Source organism: Anser anser (genome assembly GCF_964211835.1).
Source record: "Anser anser genome assembly, chromosome: 2".
NCBI lineage: Eukaryota > Metazoa > Chordata > Aves > Anseriformes > Anatidae > Anser > Anser anser.
Genome location: NC_139721.1, coordinates 115453753 through 115472749, shown reverse-complemented (window position 1 = coordinate 115472749; position 18997 = coordinate 115453753). Strand labels below are relative to the sequence as shown.

Genomic DNA, 18997 nt, shown 5'->3' with positions numbered 1-18997 from the left:
TCCTCTTTTCCTTAAGAGCAGTCTTCATTCAGATATGCTGAGCGAGCATCATTGCACTCGTCTTTTGCATCAGTCCTGTTGACAGTAATGGGAACGGTAAGGTTCCTTTTCAGTGTAAGCTTACTGTTTTGTTCATGCTGCTGTGTGTTGCAAAACCTACAGATGAATTGTTTAAAGTAATTCAAAAGAAACAGAGCTTTGCACACTCCAGCATATGGAAGAACTTGTTGGGTTGTTGTTGTGTTTTTTTTTCTTGTGTGTATGCTTTTGTTGTCGATGCGTTTTACATTTGTTTGTTTGTTTAGTACTGTGGTTTAGGATTGCCAGGGCAGAAAATGACTGTTTCAGGAACAAGCTGCTTTTATTTTACTCTTACTTCTGAGGTTGAATTGCTTTGACTTTTTTAATACTACACCACAAATCTAAATTAGAGAAGGAGGAGGAAAGTGGAAACAGTTGCTATATTACGGTGCTCACTTCTGTTTTTGCAAAATCTGTCTAAATTCATCCTAAGCGTTGTATGCGTTGCAGTTTATGATTTTCTTACGTTAGCCATATAACCTACTTTACACTTCTGATATTAAGACAGTCTACTACTCTGCCCATTTGCTGAGAGAATCTGTTTGCTGACTGTGCTGGGCATCTGGAAAGCTGATAAATGTTCTCAGTGTTCTGGTTCAGAATAATAATTTATGCTGCCTACGTACAGAGTTTTCAGAGAAGCTGCAGGGGAAGGATTTTGGATTGAACACATACTTGCTTGTGTGGGTGTGAAATAGCTGTATAGGGGATATTCTTCCTTGGAAAATAGTGCGTGTTTTTTTCTGTAAGCTGTCTTGGCACATCTGTTTAGTTTGGATCTTTCTACCCACCATACTGGATAACAGTTACTACAAAGTACAAGCTTTTGTTACCTTGCATTAGTAAAAACGACACTAGTTGTTAGCACAGACAAACTATCCTCTTCCTCATTCTCTCTTTACGTTATTTGGAAAAGACAATGACCTTTTTCTTCCTCACCACCAAGCACAAATAGTACTGAAAGTTATATTGCATATTTATCAGATAAAATTGTTTAGAAAGGTTGAGCTGAAATACACTGCAGGTAAAGGAAATCAAAAAAGCTTGTGCTTTGCACGTAGGGCTTATTATGAGTTGGTCCATAGCAAATAGGCTGTCAAAGAAGAGATGTGTCAGGCTGTAGATTTGGCAACACTGCAAAGGTATTTGAACTAACCCACGAAGCCGACAGTCCTGCAGATACACAGCGAGTAGATGGATGGTGTGGGTCACGCAGTCCTGGACTGTTCTGCTGTGGTGGCATCATGTTTTATGGATGGGCAGGAGGCATCTAGTTAATGCCTTGAGGCTTGGGAGGTCTTATGTTATCAGCAAGATGACCTTTCTTTATGAAAGACTGTTGTGTGTAAGCAGCACCAAATAACCACTTGCTTGTTGCTAATAAAGGTCCCGTGTTTATATTTTCGCAAAATCTGGGGTGACGCTCAGGTGTCCAAATCTGTCTCCTGCTGTTCTTCCTTTCATAGTTATCAATTTGTCTTCCCATCCTTCAGGAGTAGAGAGGATCTCACTGGGTGTACTGCACTTATATTAAGTAGAATGTGCTTTGGGATTTCTACGTGCCTTTTTGTTACTGTGAATCAGGGGAAATAAAAAGAGGGGGTGGTCATTCAGGAACAATTTACCCAGGTACTATACATCAGTGTCTTCATGGAAACTGCTTTTTCCCAGTGAAAGTTGGTGTTCCTGATTCCTTTATTTAACAGCAAATTAATTATTTAAAGATGAATAGAGTAGAGTGCCTCTACAGTGTGAAGGTGTCCTGATTTGGCAATTCACATCACAGTTGCATAAGCACTTTTGCATGGAGCTGCACAAAATACATAGAAAGTAATGACTTGTATTTCAGAATAAAGGCTGCCAAATACTAAACCTTCTATAATTTACTTGGATTTACTGACTATTTAACAATGACACAGTCTGGCAAAGGATAAATAGTCTTATTGTCTGTTCATTATTGATTATAGTGTAGGCAAATCTTCCTGCTGTTAAAGATGGATGGGCAAGACAGATGGAAGATGGCAATTACATGCACTCCCTGGAAAATCTGGAAAAAGCATTGCTTGAAAAATTCTTAATTCCCAGAAAAAAAGTCAATTTCATAACTGAAAAATGAATGAAAATGAAAAACTGATTTTTACAAGATACCTCATTTGCCAGGATTTTAGGGAAATGTGGAAGAAATTCCAGCTTGTACACAAAGAGTATGAACAGGAAATCTTTCTTCTGTCTTCTGCATGGTGGTGAAAAGAAAATATTTTGCTCTGAAATTTAAACCTTTAAATTCCATTTCCATTCCCTGAGCACTGAAGTGCTGCATTCGTATATTGCTGTGTATACTGAAAAAAAAAATAATATCCCTAACCGTGGAATTCACTTCTAATAACTTGGGGGTGGGAAGATGTTTTCTTTGAAACAGAAACAGGTACAATAATTGGCTCAGATTCTGGGTTGTATGAAATATTTTCTCTTGTTATTACTTTAAATCTCTTTATTTCACTTTTGGGCTTAAATCTTATTTCTCCCATTGCAGGTATTTGTGTGCAAACTTAAGATGAAATTCAGAAATGCAGAAGAGAGCAGGGCTCCATTTGCAAATTTAAATTACCTAATGAAATCCACCGCTCACCATATGGTGAATTTCAGTCTGCTGTAATCACAGCCTGATACTCATAACAGTCCTTGTGCTTTAATATGTTAAAACTGCATGAGTCAGGGCTGTCGTCAAGCAGGAAGCGGTGGTGTGAAAAGGCACTGGGAATATCTGCAGCTCCACTGAGGAAGCAAACGATGGTTTATGTATCTTGAAGGCTGGACTTTGTCCAGGCATATGGTTATGCTCAGTCATGAACTGGAGAATAATGAAGTGATTGAATGTAAATCAGTGTGAAAACATGCATGAGAGTAAAGGATTTCTATAGTAAGAAGACGGTCTGAAATGGGGAGTCTTTTTTTGGATTGGTGTTGGGTTGTCAGCGATCAGACGTTTGATGTAATAGGGAGCACTGTAAGTAACCATCAATGTAAGTGTGAGCCTTTTGAATAATTGCAGTTGATTTTTTTATTTTTTAAGAATCTGGGTAGTTAGACAAGATGGGGAAGATAACTTCAACAAGCAGGATCAGATGAGAAATGCTTAAAATTGGGTTATCCTTTTTTATTTTTTTTTCTTGTCTGAAGGGGTATCTGTTTTGAAGAAGTTTTTGCTGGGAGGGAGTTGCATTCCGTAGCTACAGTGATTCAAATGTTTGTCACTGGTGTGGACTTCCCCTTGGAGGATGAAATTTATGCATCCTTTGTTTAGAAACAGAACTGGATCAGTCCACAGAGAGAGCTGCTGCTGGGAGAAGAGGTGGCTGCAACTGCAAACTTGTCCTGGGTGTGAGGAGACAGGAGGTGGTCTGAGAAGAACAATTGGGATCTGTCTTGCAGGACAAATTAGGAAATAAAATTTCTCATTCTTAAAGAAAACTACTGAGCAATTCTTTCCAAATTCTTCACACAGAATTTGCTGAGGGGACAGCCCATGCACTATATAAAAATGCCATTTTGGGGAGGGCAGAATTTGTGACTATCTGTGTCTTTTAGGAACATAAATTCAATGAAACGGGGCTTAATTTGTGGGAGTACTTGTGTGACTGCCAGATGAGCTCATAGCTCTGTTTGTCTATCAGTGTGTCGAGACTTGCAGCAGAAAGCCTTAGCCTTTTGAAAAGAAAGCATTTTAAAGTGATGCTGTATGTTTTTTTCCTGTAGATAAGTCTCACTACTTTTTGTGAAAACTCTGGCAACATTTTGTGGTGCTTTCATGCTGGTATGCATTTCCCTGGTTTTGCTTATGATGTTTGAGGAGAAGCTTTGCTAACATGTATTCCCTTCAGAGGATGTTTGCATACAGTTGCCTACGCAGCTCTGTGCTGAAACTAAAAGATTTGGACATGGTTAAAAATGTTTATGTTGTAAAATGTATTCGGAAGATCAAGGTTTTAATGTAGCAGACTGAAGAGAGGAGTAGTCTGACCCTTTCTCTTTGACTCAGTTTGGTAGCTTGTGCAACTGCTCAGCCAAGAGAGGGCGAGGAAACTTGTGCGGGAGCCAAAGTTACAATAGCATTCAAATGACCTTACAGCATCAAGAGCTCTTCGTGTGGGGGAAACGCAAATAGAAGCGACACTTAAAGCGAGCCTGCTAGCCAAATGGTGAAATTCTGGAGGGGGGAAGCAGACTCGAGAAAGGAAGAATGCTTTACAGACGATGAAGAGCAAAACGAGTTGACAACCAGGTACAGTGCCGGCTGCTGTGGGGTTGCGATTCCCTGCTTGTGAGCTTCACAGGGCTTAGCTTTGAGTGCAGTATGTCTGTCGTCTGTGTGCAGAGGCATTGCTAGCCATGTTTTGAATCATCTCAAACAAAGAGTGGGAACATGGCAAATGCTGCTGTAGTACTTCTAGGATTGCCTTACTCTGCAGTTTAGTTCAGTGTTGTTTTTCAGCTGTTGCGCTGCAGAACGCTGCCTGGCCGCTTTCTCGGGGAGTGCTGAGCCGAGCTGCTGTTGTATTGCCACATACAGGTTTTGTTCTGGGGCAGGGGGAGAGGCTTATGCCGTGTTGGGCAAAAGTAGGGCAGCAACAGTGTGCCGTGCTGGAAGGGGTCAAGGATTGCTTTTTCTTTTGGCTGTTTTCTCCCTCTTCCCCTGATTGGAGTTGTACCTCGGAGGCTAAAGTTAGTGGTAGTAAACTGCCACGTTATTTAAAATGCTGCCACCATAAAATAATGTCTTGTCTTTTCCTTTTGATAATAAACCAGTAGGAATTTGAGTTATCAAAGATTTTGCTATCAAAGATTTTTTAAGGCTATAGACAAAACTGCTTTGGGCATCAGGTATCTTAAGTCATGATACTATTATTAAACAGTTGCTGTGATGGCAGCAGGTGAATTGGTGCAGGCTGAATTATTTGTACAGCTTTGCAGGCTGTGGACTGCAAAGAATTTACATCTCTTTGGGATACCCATAGGATGTTCATGGATAAATCATGTATCACCTATTAATGTTGGTGATCCTGGAGCATGAGGGGCAGTGGAGGTGTTAATATTTGTATGCTAACAGGTACTTTGGTAACTTCAAGCCTATTTACTGAAGTATGCTATTAGTGCTACCTGTCTAACTGGTATGCTAGACTTTGTTCTGTTGTTAAAATGGAAATTCTTACAATATAAGGAGCTCAGTTACGAGTGTTTCCTTTGGAACAAGAGATGACTTGTGCTGGGGGTGTCATTATTTTATTAAGCACATTTGAATTTGGTTTTCTTGCTTGTATTAAAATTTGAAACCTGAACTTTCAAACAGGAAAAGACAAAATGGTTACAAATTATTACATGAATTTCAGAAGGGATCAACTCTCTTTTCATAGACCTCTATTATTTTGAGAGTAATTGTAAAATCTTGATGGCTCTGAAATATGTGGTTGCTGTCAGAGTTAAGTGCTTGTGTTCTGGTGACTGGGAGGTGCGAAAACTGAACAGAATTTTTTAACCCAACATAGTTACTGTGAACTTGTTTGCTTTCCAGTAAATTCAAATGTAGTAATCTTCACTGCTGTGATCAAATGAGGAACAAATATATGTAATGTACTGATTCTTTTTACAACTCCACAATTTTTCTGTCTGGACTTTGTTAAAAGCATAAGCACATTTAGTGAACTTGTAAAAAGCTGCAATTGCTTCTAATCAAGTTAAACAAGAAATCAAGTTGTTATTTTTTTTTCACATGCTCTTTGTTACAAAACTCATTTTATCTCTGTGCCAAAACAATTTAAAGGGCCTTTGCATGCTTGGGAGCTTTTTAGCTTTGGAACAATGCCTGTAATAGCTGTTCCTTGCTCTGTGATTGACTGACTTGCAGGAAGTTGAAATTTCTTAATCAAAAGCCTCATATTTACAAACTTCATAAAAATGCCATCGACTGACACTACCTGCAGTACTTAAAATCCCGAACACACTCAAAAAATCTCAGTGCTGTTTTTAGACAACTGTAGGAAAGCAAAGAGAAGGAAATGAAAAAAAATGATAGAGTTGTTAGCATCTGTAACATGACTTTGCAAATTGTGGGAGCAAAATTGTAGTTGGACAGAGATAAGAGTTCATGTCAGGTAGAAAGAATACCTGTCTTCTTAGCTCCTTTTACTCTCTTCCTTCTCTGCCCCTACCAGTTCAGGTAGGATTACATTGCAACCAAAGGGCTCTTAAATTCTAGTAGGAGCCCTTGTCCACTGGGAGTAGACTAAAGAAATAAAAGTATTCTTGAGTGAGATAGATCTGACAAATTTTCCTTGTTCATTTTTATATGGCTTTACTTTTCTTTTGTAAATTAAGCAATTATCAGTACTCGTGGAGGGAAGTCTTTTTGAAGGAAGACATTAAAATCAGAAATATTTTCAACACTTTATTTTATTTTATATCCCTCACCCCCTATCTTTTATGCATTCTGGGTGTTGCTGTTTAATTTATCTACATCTATGGTGTGGACTACAATAGAAATATTTTTATTTTTTCTGGTCATCTGTGCGTATGGCATTAACACAAACTCTGAGAAGAAAGTTGGAGGCAGAGGAAACTACCTGAAGGTTGTGGTTAGAAACTGCCCTATGGTCCTGAGGCGTTGTTCAGTGAGCAGCCTGGTTCTAAATGGGTGACGGGAGCTTGGATAAAAGCAAAGAGTAGGTCTGCACTAAAACTTGCAGTCTTTGGACACTAGCAAGAAAGCTGAATAAATCTTAATGCAGTCTTTTAAGAGAACTGAAACTGTTGGGACTAATTCATAATACATTTACTAGCCTTTCTAATTAGGACTTCAGTTTGGGTTATTCTTGCACAACTCATTTCAAATATAAAATAAAAGATGGGGATGGACATGTGGCCTTTCAGAGCAATATAGCTTGCCTTCAAATCATTGCTAGTCATTGTTGGGCTGTACAGGAATTATGCTCCTATCACTTCTAATCCTCAGGTTTTCCCAGGATTTCACCTTGTGGTTCCCATGTTGTTGGGTTTTTAAATACCGAAACTATTTCCTCATCGACTGTGGTGCTGTCCCATCTGATCACATTTTATTCTGAAAACCTTTTGCTCTAAAAGAGATGAAATGTTTTCCTTATGTCATTTGACTTGACACGTTCAGGGTTTCACCAAAGAGCTGGAACTGAAGTTGAAAAATGTAGCTGACAAGGAAACTTTCACTACAGCAGATTCAGAAAGAATGGATGCCTTGTTAGGCTCAAAAAATCATGTGAACTTGAGCCACTCGAGAGCTTAATTTAGTGGAAGCTTGGCCTGGGAGGCTTAATATAGATAGCTCAGATATCATGTGGAAATTCTAATTTAGACATGTATTGATATAAGAGACGTTGAGCTTATTTTTATTCGTTCCTGGCTGGATTGTTCATTTGTTTCCTTCCCTTAACCCCACTCTTTATTCTCAGGAAATGTAGTGCATTGCCAACTGTTACTGCACAGCTACACACAACTGTACAAGGGAAAGTGGAGGAAAATCAGCCCTCCCATACTGGTGCTTGTCCTGGGCTAGCCAGTTTTCAGGGAAGCCTTCCTGCAGTTTAGTCTTCAATAAACTTGCTTGGTACTGCTCCTGGTGACTTTGATAAAGAAGGTGAAACAAGAAGAGACACATGCCTGTGGTCAGGGTATTGTTCAGCTTGCTGAGAAGCACTGGTGACTTCTGGGCTGGGCTTTTCCTTTTCTGCCCGTAAGTGAAGTTCCTGGAGAGGTGAAAGAGAGAGAGAACGTGTGTGGTAGGGAAAATGCTCATCTCTCCAAGTTGAGAGGAAAGGAGATAAGTTCAGATGCATGACTCTTTCAACCCCCTCCTTCAATAGAAAGCAAAAGAAACTTGAAATATTTATCTTAAAATGGCAAAGTACAGGTCAGTCAAGTACTCTCCTCTGCCTCTGAAAGCTGCAGCTTCACTGGGTTTTCTACTCTTTTCCCTTTTTCTTTTTCAAGGTAGGCATAAGCACTGGTTTACTTGCGTATTTCCCAATATTGTAGCTATTACATCAACAGCACAGAGATTTTTAACTGGGTCCAGAAAACTCGGTTTCTGGCATGGTCATTAACATAACATCACTAGGAAGGTCACAGTGTAACTGATGTGACTTGCCCTCAAGTGAAAGTGTCATGGGAAAAACAAATGGACAAGTGGACTCCCTGAACTTCCCTGGGTGTTTATTGTAGCCATGGAAAATTCTTCTTTGCTAAAATCTACTTTAAACTTAAGAAGAAAAAAGAAAGCACTCTAAATCTTTATTTAAAAAGAAATATATATATATATGCTTTGAAGTATCACTTCAAATCTGCACAGGAATTTATTTGGGGTAAAACTGTACCGGTGGTGTGAAAGCAGCTGGAGATTTTAACTGCACAAGAGAAAATACTTCTGAAATGTGTTCCGAGAGTGGAGTAACTGTTGTTGATATCACTCCCAGGCTTCTTAAAATGCAAGCTCTTAATGCAGTCACAGTTTTGTGACATGTGACTCTGTAGGACAGGGTATCTTCATGTTTAAAAACTTTGTAAGTTGATGTTGGATATTTCACTAATTGCTTTGCTACTGACGAGAAATGGTTGCCTCAAATTTTTGAGAGAGAATCTGCGTGAAGGACAGCATCGATCTGATTCATTTGCATTAGGAGTAGGTTTTGTTAAAAGTGCCTTCCGAAATGTAAACCAAATGTTTCATTCCATTAAATTCATGCTATTAAACAAGGGAAGTCTTTTCCACAGAAAAGAGAATAAGCAACTGGGTAATTTTTTGGAGTTAATGCATTCGTGCGTTCCATGCAGTGCAATCGAAGTTCTCCTGTCTCAAGGTTTGATGGAGAAAAGCCACACGTTGTTTTTTGAGACTCTAGCCTTTAATTGTGCAGCTCAGGACTTTGGGTGATGAAGGATCTCGTGCATTTTTCCAGAAGTAATGATCATAGCATGCAATGCAATAACAGAACCCACAACACAGGCATCCACACAAAGGTGACCTGGGCAAGCCTTTTAATCTCTCCCTGTTTTATTACAATTTTATAGTGAGAAAAATAACTTCTGAAGTGTAGCCATGACCTACAAAGTATCACGTACTTTATTACATGTTGGTTATAAAGACATCCAGAGAAAGAATTGCGGAGGACTGCTGAATTGCAAACTAATGTATATTTAACTGTATTTCGCATTATTGATAGGTTTCTAGCATATTCTGATTTTACAGTCAGTGTTGCTTATAATGCACTTATGCTCATGGAAAAAATACCATTTTCAATACAATTTATTGAGATTGCTTGTGAAGTATCCATTACCTTGGAAAAAATACACGTTCTGTCTGTGATGGGCAGAGATGTGCATGCAGTGAAGGCTTCCCGGACTCGATAAACTGTTGTTCAGTCTGCCTCTTCAGTCTCTCATGCCACCAGACTAAGCTGTGGGGCTGTTACTAGGTCTGCAGAAATGTTTTCCGCTGATAATGTGCATGTCTTGTTGCTAAAGCTATTTTTAGCAGCCTGGTTAGACGCTTAGAGTCACCGAGGGACAGAGTCCTGGCGGGGAGCTGTAAAAGGGAGCTGCTGCCGGTGTGCAATGGGAAGGGAGAAAAAGGTTCCTTTTATTCCCCCACTGTTAGGTCTGTTTTTGACTGTTTTCATATTTCTTGGTAACTTGCAAAGAAACGTCATGTTTCTCAGGTTTGCTAGCTTGAGAAAAAGCATACCTTGGGCTAGGAATAATCTCCATGTCGCTAAGGGAACGTTACACAAGGGGAAGCTTCCTTCGGGACCGTGGTGGTGTTCAAAGGCTCAGCTTCTTGCGATCCTTTTCAGTAGTGAATCCAAGAGCTGTTGCTCTTCATCATGCTTTGGTGGAAAGGCTCTGACCTGAGTCATTTAGGATGCAGTGGGAGTGACGGTAGTTTGCGTACTGCATTTGCTTATCCACAAGGCTTTTCTGACTGCACAGTAACTAGGGAAGGGTGATGCAGACAATGTCACCAAAAAGGGATTTGGTTATAAATTGGAGAACCTTGAATACGATCATGATACCAAGGTACAGGCAGCTTTTTAATGATTAAAATTCAGTATATGAAAAATTAATATAAAAAAACCTCATGTGCTTCAATTTGATCTATTTTATTCATGGAGCTATTGTACATACAGACAGCTGAGGTAGCAAATTAGCAGAAAGCACAAGAGGGCCCAACAGTAAGCACATTTATGTGCTGCATTATGAATTTGGAGCAGGAAAGCAGCTGTCTTTCCCTGGTGGCAATATACCTAGCGAGACTGCCCTAAGTATATTGCCATGCTCCCCCCACCTTCCAACTCTTTTTTTTAAATGTGTGTTTTGATTTAGAACAGAAATAAATTCAAAGGTCACCCCCGGTGTTTCAGCCTTCACATGCGTGGCTGAGTGAATGCTTTTCTTGGCTTTCACGTTAATCTTTGCAAATAAAATTTGCAGGTAGAGAATTCAAAATGGAATTCAAAGCTGCTTGAGACTTCTCTAAATGACATACCTGGGAACGCTGCCACATAGCAGAAACTTCTCAGTGATGTGTGTTTCATTGCTGTGGGGACACCAAAGGTACAGTAAGCTAAGCAGTATCAGTTGCTACAGTGCTTAATAAAACAAGGTTCCGTGAAATCCAGCAGTTGTAGGCATGCCAAAGTAAAAGATCAGCCATCTGTCTTTCTACTGTTTATTGTTAGGCTTTATATGTGCCACCATACTATCTCTTCATACCAGGGATACTGTCATCCACCTGATAGGAAAAGCTTTTTTTTTTTTTCTTTTTTCATTCACCCAAATGAAAATATCTTTTCAAATGTATGTCATCTTGTTTCCACAAGTCAGTCTGGATACGTTCATACTGAGCGTCATCTTCCTTCGTTTTGTCTGGTGTGCCATGCTGAGATTACTGTGGGGGGGCTGACTTTTGTGCTATGTGTGCAGTCTTCAAGATTTTGTTGGGCTTAATCTGGCTGTGCAACTCTGCCCATGCAGGATGTTTAACTCTAGGAAACCTCTGCATATGGCACTTCAGCTTTGTCAGGTCACGTATTTTCTGTCCACTGTCATGTAGAACGTGGTGTATTGTAATAAAATTGCAAACTTTCTAAGCTGAAGTTGAGCTTTATTTTTACAGCTATTTGTAGTTCATCTGAAGAACACAGGCCATGACAGTTAAACCCAATGGATATGGTGGTGCCCTGTGTCTTGCAGCTAGAGGAACTGATGATGAATGCAAACCATGCTATGGTAGCTAAACATTAGATGTTTGGCTTTAAGGCTGATGGCATGCGTATCTCTCTCTCAGCCTGACAGCTGTCTTGGCAAATATAAGAATGATGTGGCTGGTGTCCTGTCTGGTTGTCCCTTTCTTTGCACTGCCAGGGAGCACTGTGTAGGGTGTGCATGTACCTTTGGAGCACGGATAGAGCAGGCTCAGCCTCTCTTCCTCTCTTCATCTGCAGGATTATGCGCTACCGCTGTGCAATAACGTGCATCAAAATTACCAGAACTGAGTTTTAAAATAAATAAAAGTAAAATAAAAAAATAAAGAGCTGAGCAGGATGAATTAATATATCTTCAGTGATGTAGCAGAGATGCATTACTGCAAAAAAGGAAAGTTCCTATGAAATAAGAATAAATTTATGCAAGGGGAAAGAGGAAAAATTTGTCTGAATCTGGAAACCTTCTGCTAAATATTATGCCAGTACTTTATACGTGCATTTTAATAGCAAGAATATATTCTTTTGTGTTACCTGTTTAGGTTTTATATGTTTTGTTAATTGTGCTGTAAGTGGGTACCTCTATATAGAGGCCTTTGAGCAGTTAACAAGTGGCTCTGTTCTTTGTGTGCTCAGTACATTCAGGCCTGAACAAGCTAGAGAAAGAATGGGAACCTAAGAAGTGACACTTTTATGCAAAAGTTAGGAGGAGAAAACTTGCAGAAATACCCCAAAATGCAGTACCAGCTGTTAAGTGACCTGTTGTCTGCTACTGAACTTTTCTGTGTTGCTTTTTTCCTACCTCACTGTACATTTCCATTGGCTACACTGAAATCAGTGGGAGCTGTAACACACCTTTCTGATCAGTACCTGCACTGGCGTGCTAGCCCTCATTTGGCCAAAGGGCCCTGTGGGAGACCTTACAGGTGTGCGCCGTATTGTTTCCCTGCGCTTTCACGGTGAGTTCAGGCAAAACTGGTCTCTTATCTCGCCCTTCTGGCACACTTTGCAAGCGATCTTAGCCTAGAAAGCCATGGATCCAAGTCAAGTGGATGACATTTTCCTCCTGCTTACTAATAAACTTCCTTGTTTTTATTGCCCTCAGTGTAGGTAGAGAGGGGCAGAGGAAGAGGGCATTTCAGCAGCGGTTCTTCCTGCAGAGGAGGGGGCAGCAGCATGCCTTGCTCAAACAGCAGAGACCGGGCAGGGTGTGCAGGCAGCTGTGCGGCCTCAGGTGGTGGTGGAGTCTGGACCGACCAGCAATTTGGGAGCAAGGGAAGGAGGAGCAGCAGAACTGCAGGTCTGTGATGGAAACCTGTGGATCTCTTGTAAGGAAAGAGCTCTGGGAAGGCTCTGGTGCAGCTTGTCACCACCAAGGCATTCAGCCCTGAGGGGCTGTGCTAGACTTACTGCTGCCTCAAAGCTGGCTGCTCTTTCTAACTATAGAGAGCGGCTTATTTTGGCATTGATGTGTCAGTTGCTGCTGATGATAGAAGTTTACACAGGAATTATTGCTAGGCCTGAGTCACGGGAAACTGTTGCTGTGCTTCCTGTTCCTCCCATGGAGGCTCCAGTGCAGTGATGAATATCGGTAGGGCATTTTCTTGATGAATTTTTATTTTCTATTTAATAATATAAATGAACTATCTGCACTTGTCCTCCTCCTCCCCCTTCTTTCTGTGGTGAGGGACAGGCATGTGAAAACCGAGCTTCTCTGCAGTGGGCGATCAGACATTGCGAAGATATAAGAGCCTATAAAAGAGCCTTATAATATTACAAGGCTTCAATTTTTGAGTTTTGGCTAAATATTCTACTGAGAAGACCAGAAAATGGTTCTTAGTAGTAATGGGATGCTGTGTCTTTGCTGAACCCTTGAGCTGGTACAGACAAACAACAGTGTGCTTCTGGAGGCTTGAGTCTGGATCCAGAACAGCAGGGGAGGTAAGGATGGTCTAGCGTACCCTGGTGTCTCTACTTTGCATTAGGAATAACTGTAATGTTTAATTCCCTGCATCCTGGAAGGGGAAAAATTGCAGTTTTCACTTTGGAATATGGTTGTTACATTTGCTTGAACTGATTCATGAATGGCTTAATAGACTACTATGTTCTTCCAATTGAAAGGGTACCCAATAATTTGTTAAACAAAGCCAAAACTGGTAGCTGTATGGGGGAAGTAATGGCATGGAGATCTCTACTGCTGTTGGGCATGCTTTGTGATGGCAATTCAACATTTATTGTGGAAAATTCTATTAGATCCCCAAACCTCAGACAGATACTGTGTAATATGTCAACTTGCTTGTGCTTAAAGCATGACTGTATTTGGATTGAAAGTTTTCCCAGGTGAGTTATAGAAGGAGTTAAATGGAGTGACTTCATTTCAGGGAAGTCAGTGCCTATAGAGGATACAGAAGTATTTTTCTAAAAATACTCTTTTAACGATGAGATGTGCAACAATTTCCAAGAGAGTTCCTTTTTCCCGGTCTGCCAGGTGAAGTTGCAAGAAGTGCTCCCTGGAGCTTGTTCAGTAGCATGGAGAGTGTCATACTCTTTCCTGCCAGCAAAAGAGATATGGTAAAGCTTTGATGTCTGTTGCTAGAACATACTGGACAGAGAGCCAAAAAAATATTGAGAGCTAAATAGTGAAATTCAGGGTGCTCTGTCTCAAAGCACTTTTAAATATTATTGGCTTCAGCTGTCAAATCTTGGCTTCTTCATTTACCTGTTTTCAATCAGTTGAGAGTTTGTATGCCAAATGAGCAATGTTCACAGGGGATTTACAGAGTAGGTAAAGTGGTCTGTTCCTTTCAGGAAATCCTGTGTTTATATTCAGGATTGTACATGTAGGCCTTACTTTCCATTTTGCTTGTTAATCTAGAAATCTAAATCTTGCACTACTCCCTTGACAGAAGCTTGCTTGTGCACAAGCAGCAAAGAGTGTGAAAGTCTTTGAAACAGGCAATTACTTTGGTTTTAGTGATATTTCTTATGATGTTGTAGTTTATCATCATCTTCAAATGTAACTGTGGACGTTGAAAGTCTGGGACATGTTCCAGTCTTACATCTGGGTAAATATTACCATTTTATGGAAAAGTAAGTATTGGGAAGGATAACTTTGCTTGTGATAGAATATGTTCATGAGTTGAGGAAAACGAATCCCAGTTCTGGTTCTGAGGCAGATAAGGCCTTTACCTTCCTTAGACCAGTATCTTCCAAACTCTGCCACATTTAGACCATGAAAATAACATTTTGAAGGAAGACATTTCTAAGCATTGTGCTTGTATTGTGGGATGCTTTCTTTTCAACTGGGAACAAAACCAATTAGTAATATTTTTGTATGTTTTTCAGTTGAAGGAAGTGTGTGTAAGCTTCAAATGCTGTTTTCCCCATACTTGTAAACCTATATGTTACTCTGTGTACTTCCGGCTTTACCATGTCTGAAGTATTTGACCAGATTTGTCCAGGTCATCTCAATGCATATGCTAGGGTTGCTTTTGATATTATAGTGAAAAATGAGTTTTGAGAGAAATTTCCATCTACCAGTGGAGCTGTAAAGCACACAAAGGAAAGAATCCTTGACATAGGAATAATGTTTGTCCAAGAGCTATTTCTCCTCACTGAAAGCTGGCTTGCTCGCTCACCTCAGGCTGTTGGTATACTCAGAATGCTTTCTGACTGGGTGTTAAGATATGAATAAGTCATAAGGCACGCTGATAAGTGGGGAACTCAACTGACTGATTGGTAAGCAGGTCAGCTTGCCTGGTCCACGTACAGCAGTTCGAGTTCTTCCTCCGTCATCAGCAGAGCAGTGGCTGGCAGGGGCAGTTTGGCTAACTGCTTTCTTAAGGCCTGTGCCTTGACTCTGGTGTGTAGGGGAAATTCAGTGTCCGGAATCATCTGCCCTGCGTTCTGCAGAATATGTATCCACACATAGGTACCCGAGGATGGCTTCAAAAGCACCATGTTTAAGCACTATTCTGATTGTTTTCCCAAATCGGTTTCCAGACTCTTGGAAAAACTTGATCCTTCACTGCTGAGTGGGTTCGGGTTTTATTTTTGTGGTCCTTTGGGAAAACCACGACGCTGGATTTCAGCTTCATTACACAATTAAGAATGATGGTTTCGTCTGGAAGGGAAGCAAGACTTCTTAATTCTTAATTTGCATTGTTACCTGTTAACTTGCTTAGTTCTCTCATTAAAGGAGTGTAGTGGGGTTTTTTGTTTTTATAAAGACTGTAACACAGTGTTGTATTGCCATGTTCATTTAATTCCCCTGGAATTTTCTAAAAACACCGTTCCAAACTCTCTGCTAGTGCAACTTTGACTTTAATGGCACCAAGCCACAGATAATTGGCCCAGTTTCCTCAAATTCCACAGCCTGTTGTTAAGATAAACATCCCTGGGTTCCCAAGAACACAGATGCATGTATATGGTAATATACCGGGGATACAGAGCGCCCTTTAAACAGGGAATTGTTACTTTGCTATGTCATTTTTGACGTTTGCACACAAGGCCGGTAAGCAGAAGGATGACTCGAGACAACGATTGTGCCAGTTTCTGAACTACATCGTAGGGGTTTGAGGGCAGCTGTCAGGCTTCTCCCTGTTGCTGTACCGCTAACTTGTATGGAGGCCGAGGGCGAGCAGCCCCGCATGGGAATGGTATGTGTTGAGATGCAGCCTCGTTAGTGAGTGGCTCCGTGTGACCGAAGCTTGGTAAAAGGCCCGGGGTTGCTGGGTGCTTAGGAATTTGTAGTCTTGTTGTGTCTCTCCCTGACACTGGTACCTAAAGTGGCTTTTGAGGCCTGTGTATCCGCAAGCGCTGGAGGTCTGGCTTTGTCCGCGTTCAAGAGGGCGTCAGCCTGCTGCGTTTCTTCCCAGCCCAGAGCTTTGGAGAGGGGCTGCGATTGCAGAGCCTGCGAGAGGGCTGGGTTCGGTTCCCACACGGCCTAAAACACAATATCATATGGCTGAAAGCACCACGCTACATAAAGACAACATGACTACATAAAGACGACAAAAGAAGGTGGATATGAGGCACGGTGGTTTTAACAGCCAGTTAAGAAGCTGTGGAGTAGCTTCTAGGAGCTCTTTGCACATTTAGGGTTGTAAGGCATCCCTGAAGAGCAAGGAGGCTCTCGGGGAGAGTGCCAGCAGCTGGAGCACATGCGGAGGCTCCCTGGCCTGGGCACCAATGCTGCCAGGTCTTCTTAGCATCCAGTGCAGGGCAGGAACTGGTGGGAGGGCATGTCTTGGTGGTGAGCTTCCTAATAGCCATCTCTGCAATGGCTGCTAGCAGTAGGAGGAAATGTGGGGTGATTATTTTCTTATTTTCTGGAAGAACGGGACATCCTTACTAAACAGATGTTCAGTTTTTCTTTATTGTCTTTCTATATGTTTACTCAACTGGTCCAAAGCAGTAAATCCCAGCCTGAAGGTAGGTGGATCAGGACACAGCAGGCATGGGTTTGTTTGTTTGTTTGTTTACTTATTTATTTATTTATTTATTTATTGTTAGGACTGCTTGCAGGGGATTTGTTGTTTCCTTGTTGGTTCCTCTCAGCCCATTCTCATCCTATCACTGTATTTGTGAGCAGCAGTTTTCATTCTGTTATGTGATATTTTATGTAAACATTGTTGATATTTTATGTAAATATTTTGGAAAGACTGCTATGGAGATTTGAAACAATGACACTTCCAGTCCTGTAAAACTGTTTTTTTTTTTTTTTTATTGTGGTGGTGATGGTGGGTTGTTGTTTTTTTATTTTGTTGGTGTTTTTGGCATTTTTAGTTTAAATTATGCCAACTCTACACAGACCCTTAAAAATAATTGTGTAAAGTGAGAAATTCAGAAAATCCTTGTTCAATAGGAGAAAAACAATAGTAATGCAAAACAAGGTTTAAATCCACTCCCCTCCAGTTTTAAATCATGATAAATATCTGGTTTTAGTCAGTCTGTTCTTTGTTTAGTGTTACTTGGCCAAATCTCTTGGCCCTGCTTTGTTAGCAGGTAGGTTTAATTGTATCTTTGTTTAAATAGGAATAGTGGTGGGGGGACCAGTGTTATAGCATGGTCTTTCAGCTGCTGTCACTGTTTTCACCTGCGTTTCTATGTTGTCCTGAGGAAGAAGGTACAGCTCAGCTGGCTGATCATTGCTTTGGCTTGGAATAGTAACATATTTTAATAACTTTACATACTGCGTGGTATCTTAGGCCCAGTCATTGTTCAGTAGGGTTGTTGGGTTTCTGTTTGTTTTTCTTTCTCCCTTACTAGTAACTAGTTGGTGTGTGCTTATGTGTTTGTGCTTCTCTTCTGTGTTCCACTTCTGGTGGAGTGCTCTTGCTCGTCCTTACTGTGGGTAGGAAATGAGCCCACGGTTTGAGAGCACAGGCAGTGTTATCACCTCTTCTGCTGAATTTTGAAGGAGTTGTGGTCATCCCACTCCTCTCTCCCACAGCTTCTCCCAGCTAGCAGAAAAGCTGCACTGAACACATACCCAGCTTCTAAAGGTCTTTGAGGCTTGTGGAGCAGTAGAGAGGATAACTGGGGATAAACTGGGGAGTTTTATGCTCTTGTGGTGTATCAACACCACTTCTCAGGTTTCTGTTGACACTGTTCCCATCCATAATGTTTGAAGACCTGGTTTGCTGCGGGTGTAATAGTTTCCACCATAGATGAACTGTCTGACAGGTCCTTGACATGTCTTTTTTTTTTTTTTTTTTCTTCCCCAGTGGTATTAAGAGGCATGCTGTTAGGCAGATTGTGTGTTAATGTACTGAAGCTGATGTTCATGTAGTTTAGCTTGGATATTGGTTGCGTATGAGGCAGGACTTTATACATGCTAAATACAGTGGCAACCTAATCGCACATGATTGTGTTGTTTTGTGTGTGTGTTTGAAGTCATTAGATCATTTCTTTTAGTTCAGGGAGTGTTGGACCATGCCCCTTGATGTGTGCCCATCTTGAGTCGCTCCACCTCAGTGAGCACCTTGCATATGGTGCTCACCCTGGTGGTGGTGGCTCAAACAGCTTTCCCTGTCCGAGCCAGGTACAGCAGGTCTTGCTGAGGCCTCCCAGCCAGCAGCATGGGGCATGGGGATGCGCTTTTTTTTCTATCTGTTTCCAGTTTGTTTGTTCACTAGTTGGAGTGGGAAGAGGGAGGGCAAGTTTGGTGGCCTGCATTACATAGAAGGCGAGGGAGCTGTACAAAGCTCCCTGTGTAATGCAAGTCTTACACAAGGAAGAACTATTTATAGAGCCCTCCACCGTCGCATCAAGGAACTTCAGAGAAAGGGCAGTGTGACTGAAGGCTGGATGAGCACACGCTTGGGCACTCACAGCTGTGAAGGTCAAAGCGAGGGTTTGTCCTGTAGCGTGCTCCCGCTTTGCCTTGCCCTCAGGGGAAGAGACTGATGGGCTCCTGCTGAAGGCCCAGACCCTAGTGGTGAGAAACTTTTGGTTTGTGGGGAACAGTGGTGCCTTTTGTTGTTGCTGTTGTTGTTTGGTTTTGCCTTTATGGAGGTTTTTATTTGTGGTGTTTTGACTGGTGTTACTTTTTGAGAACGATGCCTCAGTCTTGATTGATGACTTACTCGTCAAAGGAGGCCAAACAAGGTCGCAACAGCAGCTTTGGACAC

General features: G+C 41.2%; 1 protein-coding gene across 12 annotated transcripts in view; it reads left to right on the top strand.

The window, feature by feature from the left end:
- Positions 1 to 18997, top strand: part of TRAK1 (trafficking kinesin protein 1) — a 136799-nt gene that overhangs the window by 26350 nt on the left and 91452 nt on the right. For 2 of the 12 annotated variants that reach the window (XM_083825671.1, XM_083825669.1), the window contains exon 1: positions 4214 to 4363. The exons of 8 other annotated variants lie outside the window; for them this stretch is intronic. In XM_083825671.1, coding sequence (XP_083681797.1) covers positions 4278 to 4363 — 86 coding nt within the window. In that variant the 5' untranslated portion in view covers positions 4214 to 4277. Of the gene's footprint in view, positions 1 to 131; positions 3105 to 3173; positions 4364 to 18997 lie in introns of those variants that run through there. 2 more of the 12 variants (XM_083825664.1, XM_083825660.1) reach the window with 2 other exon arrangements.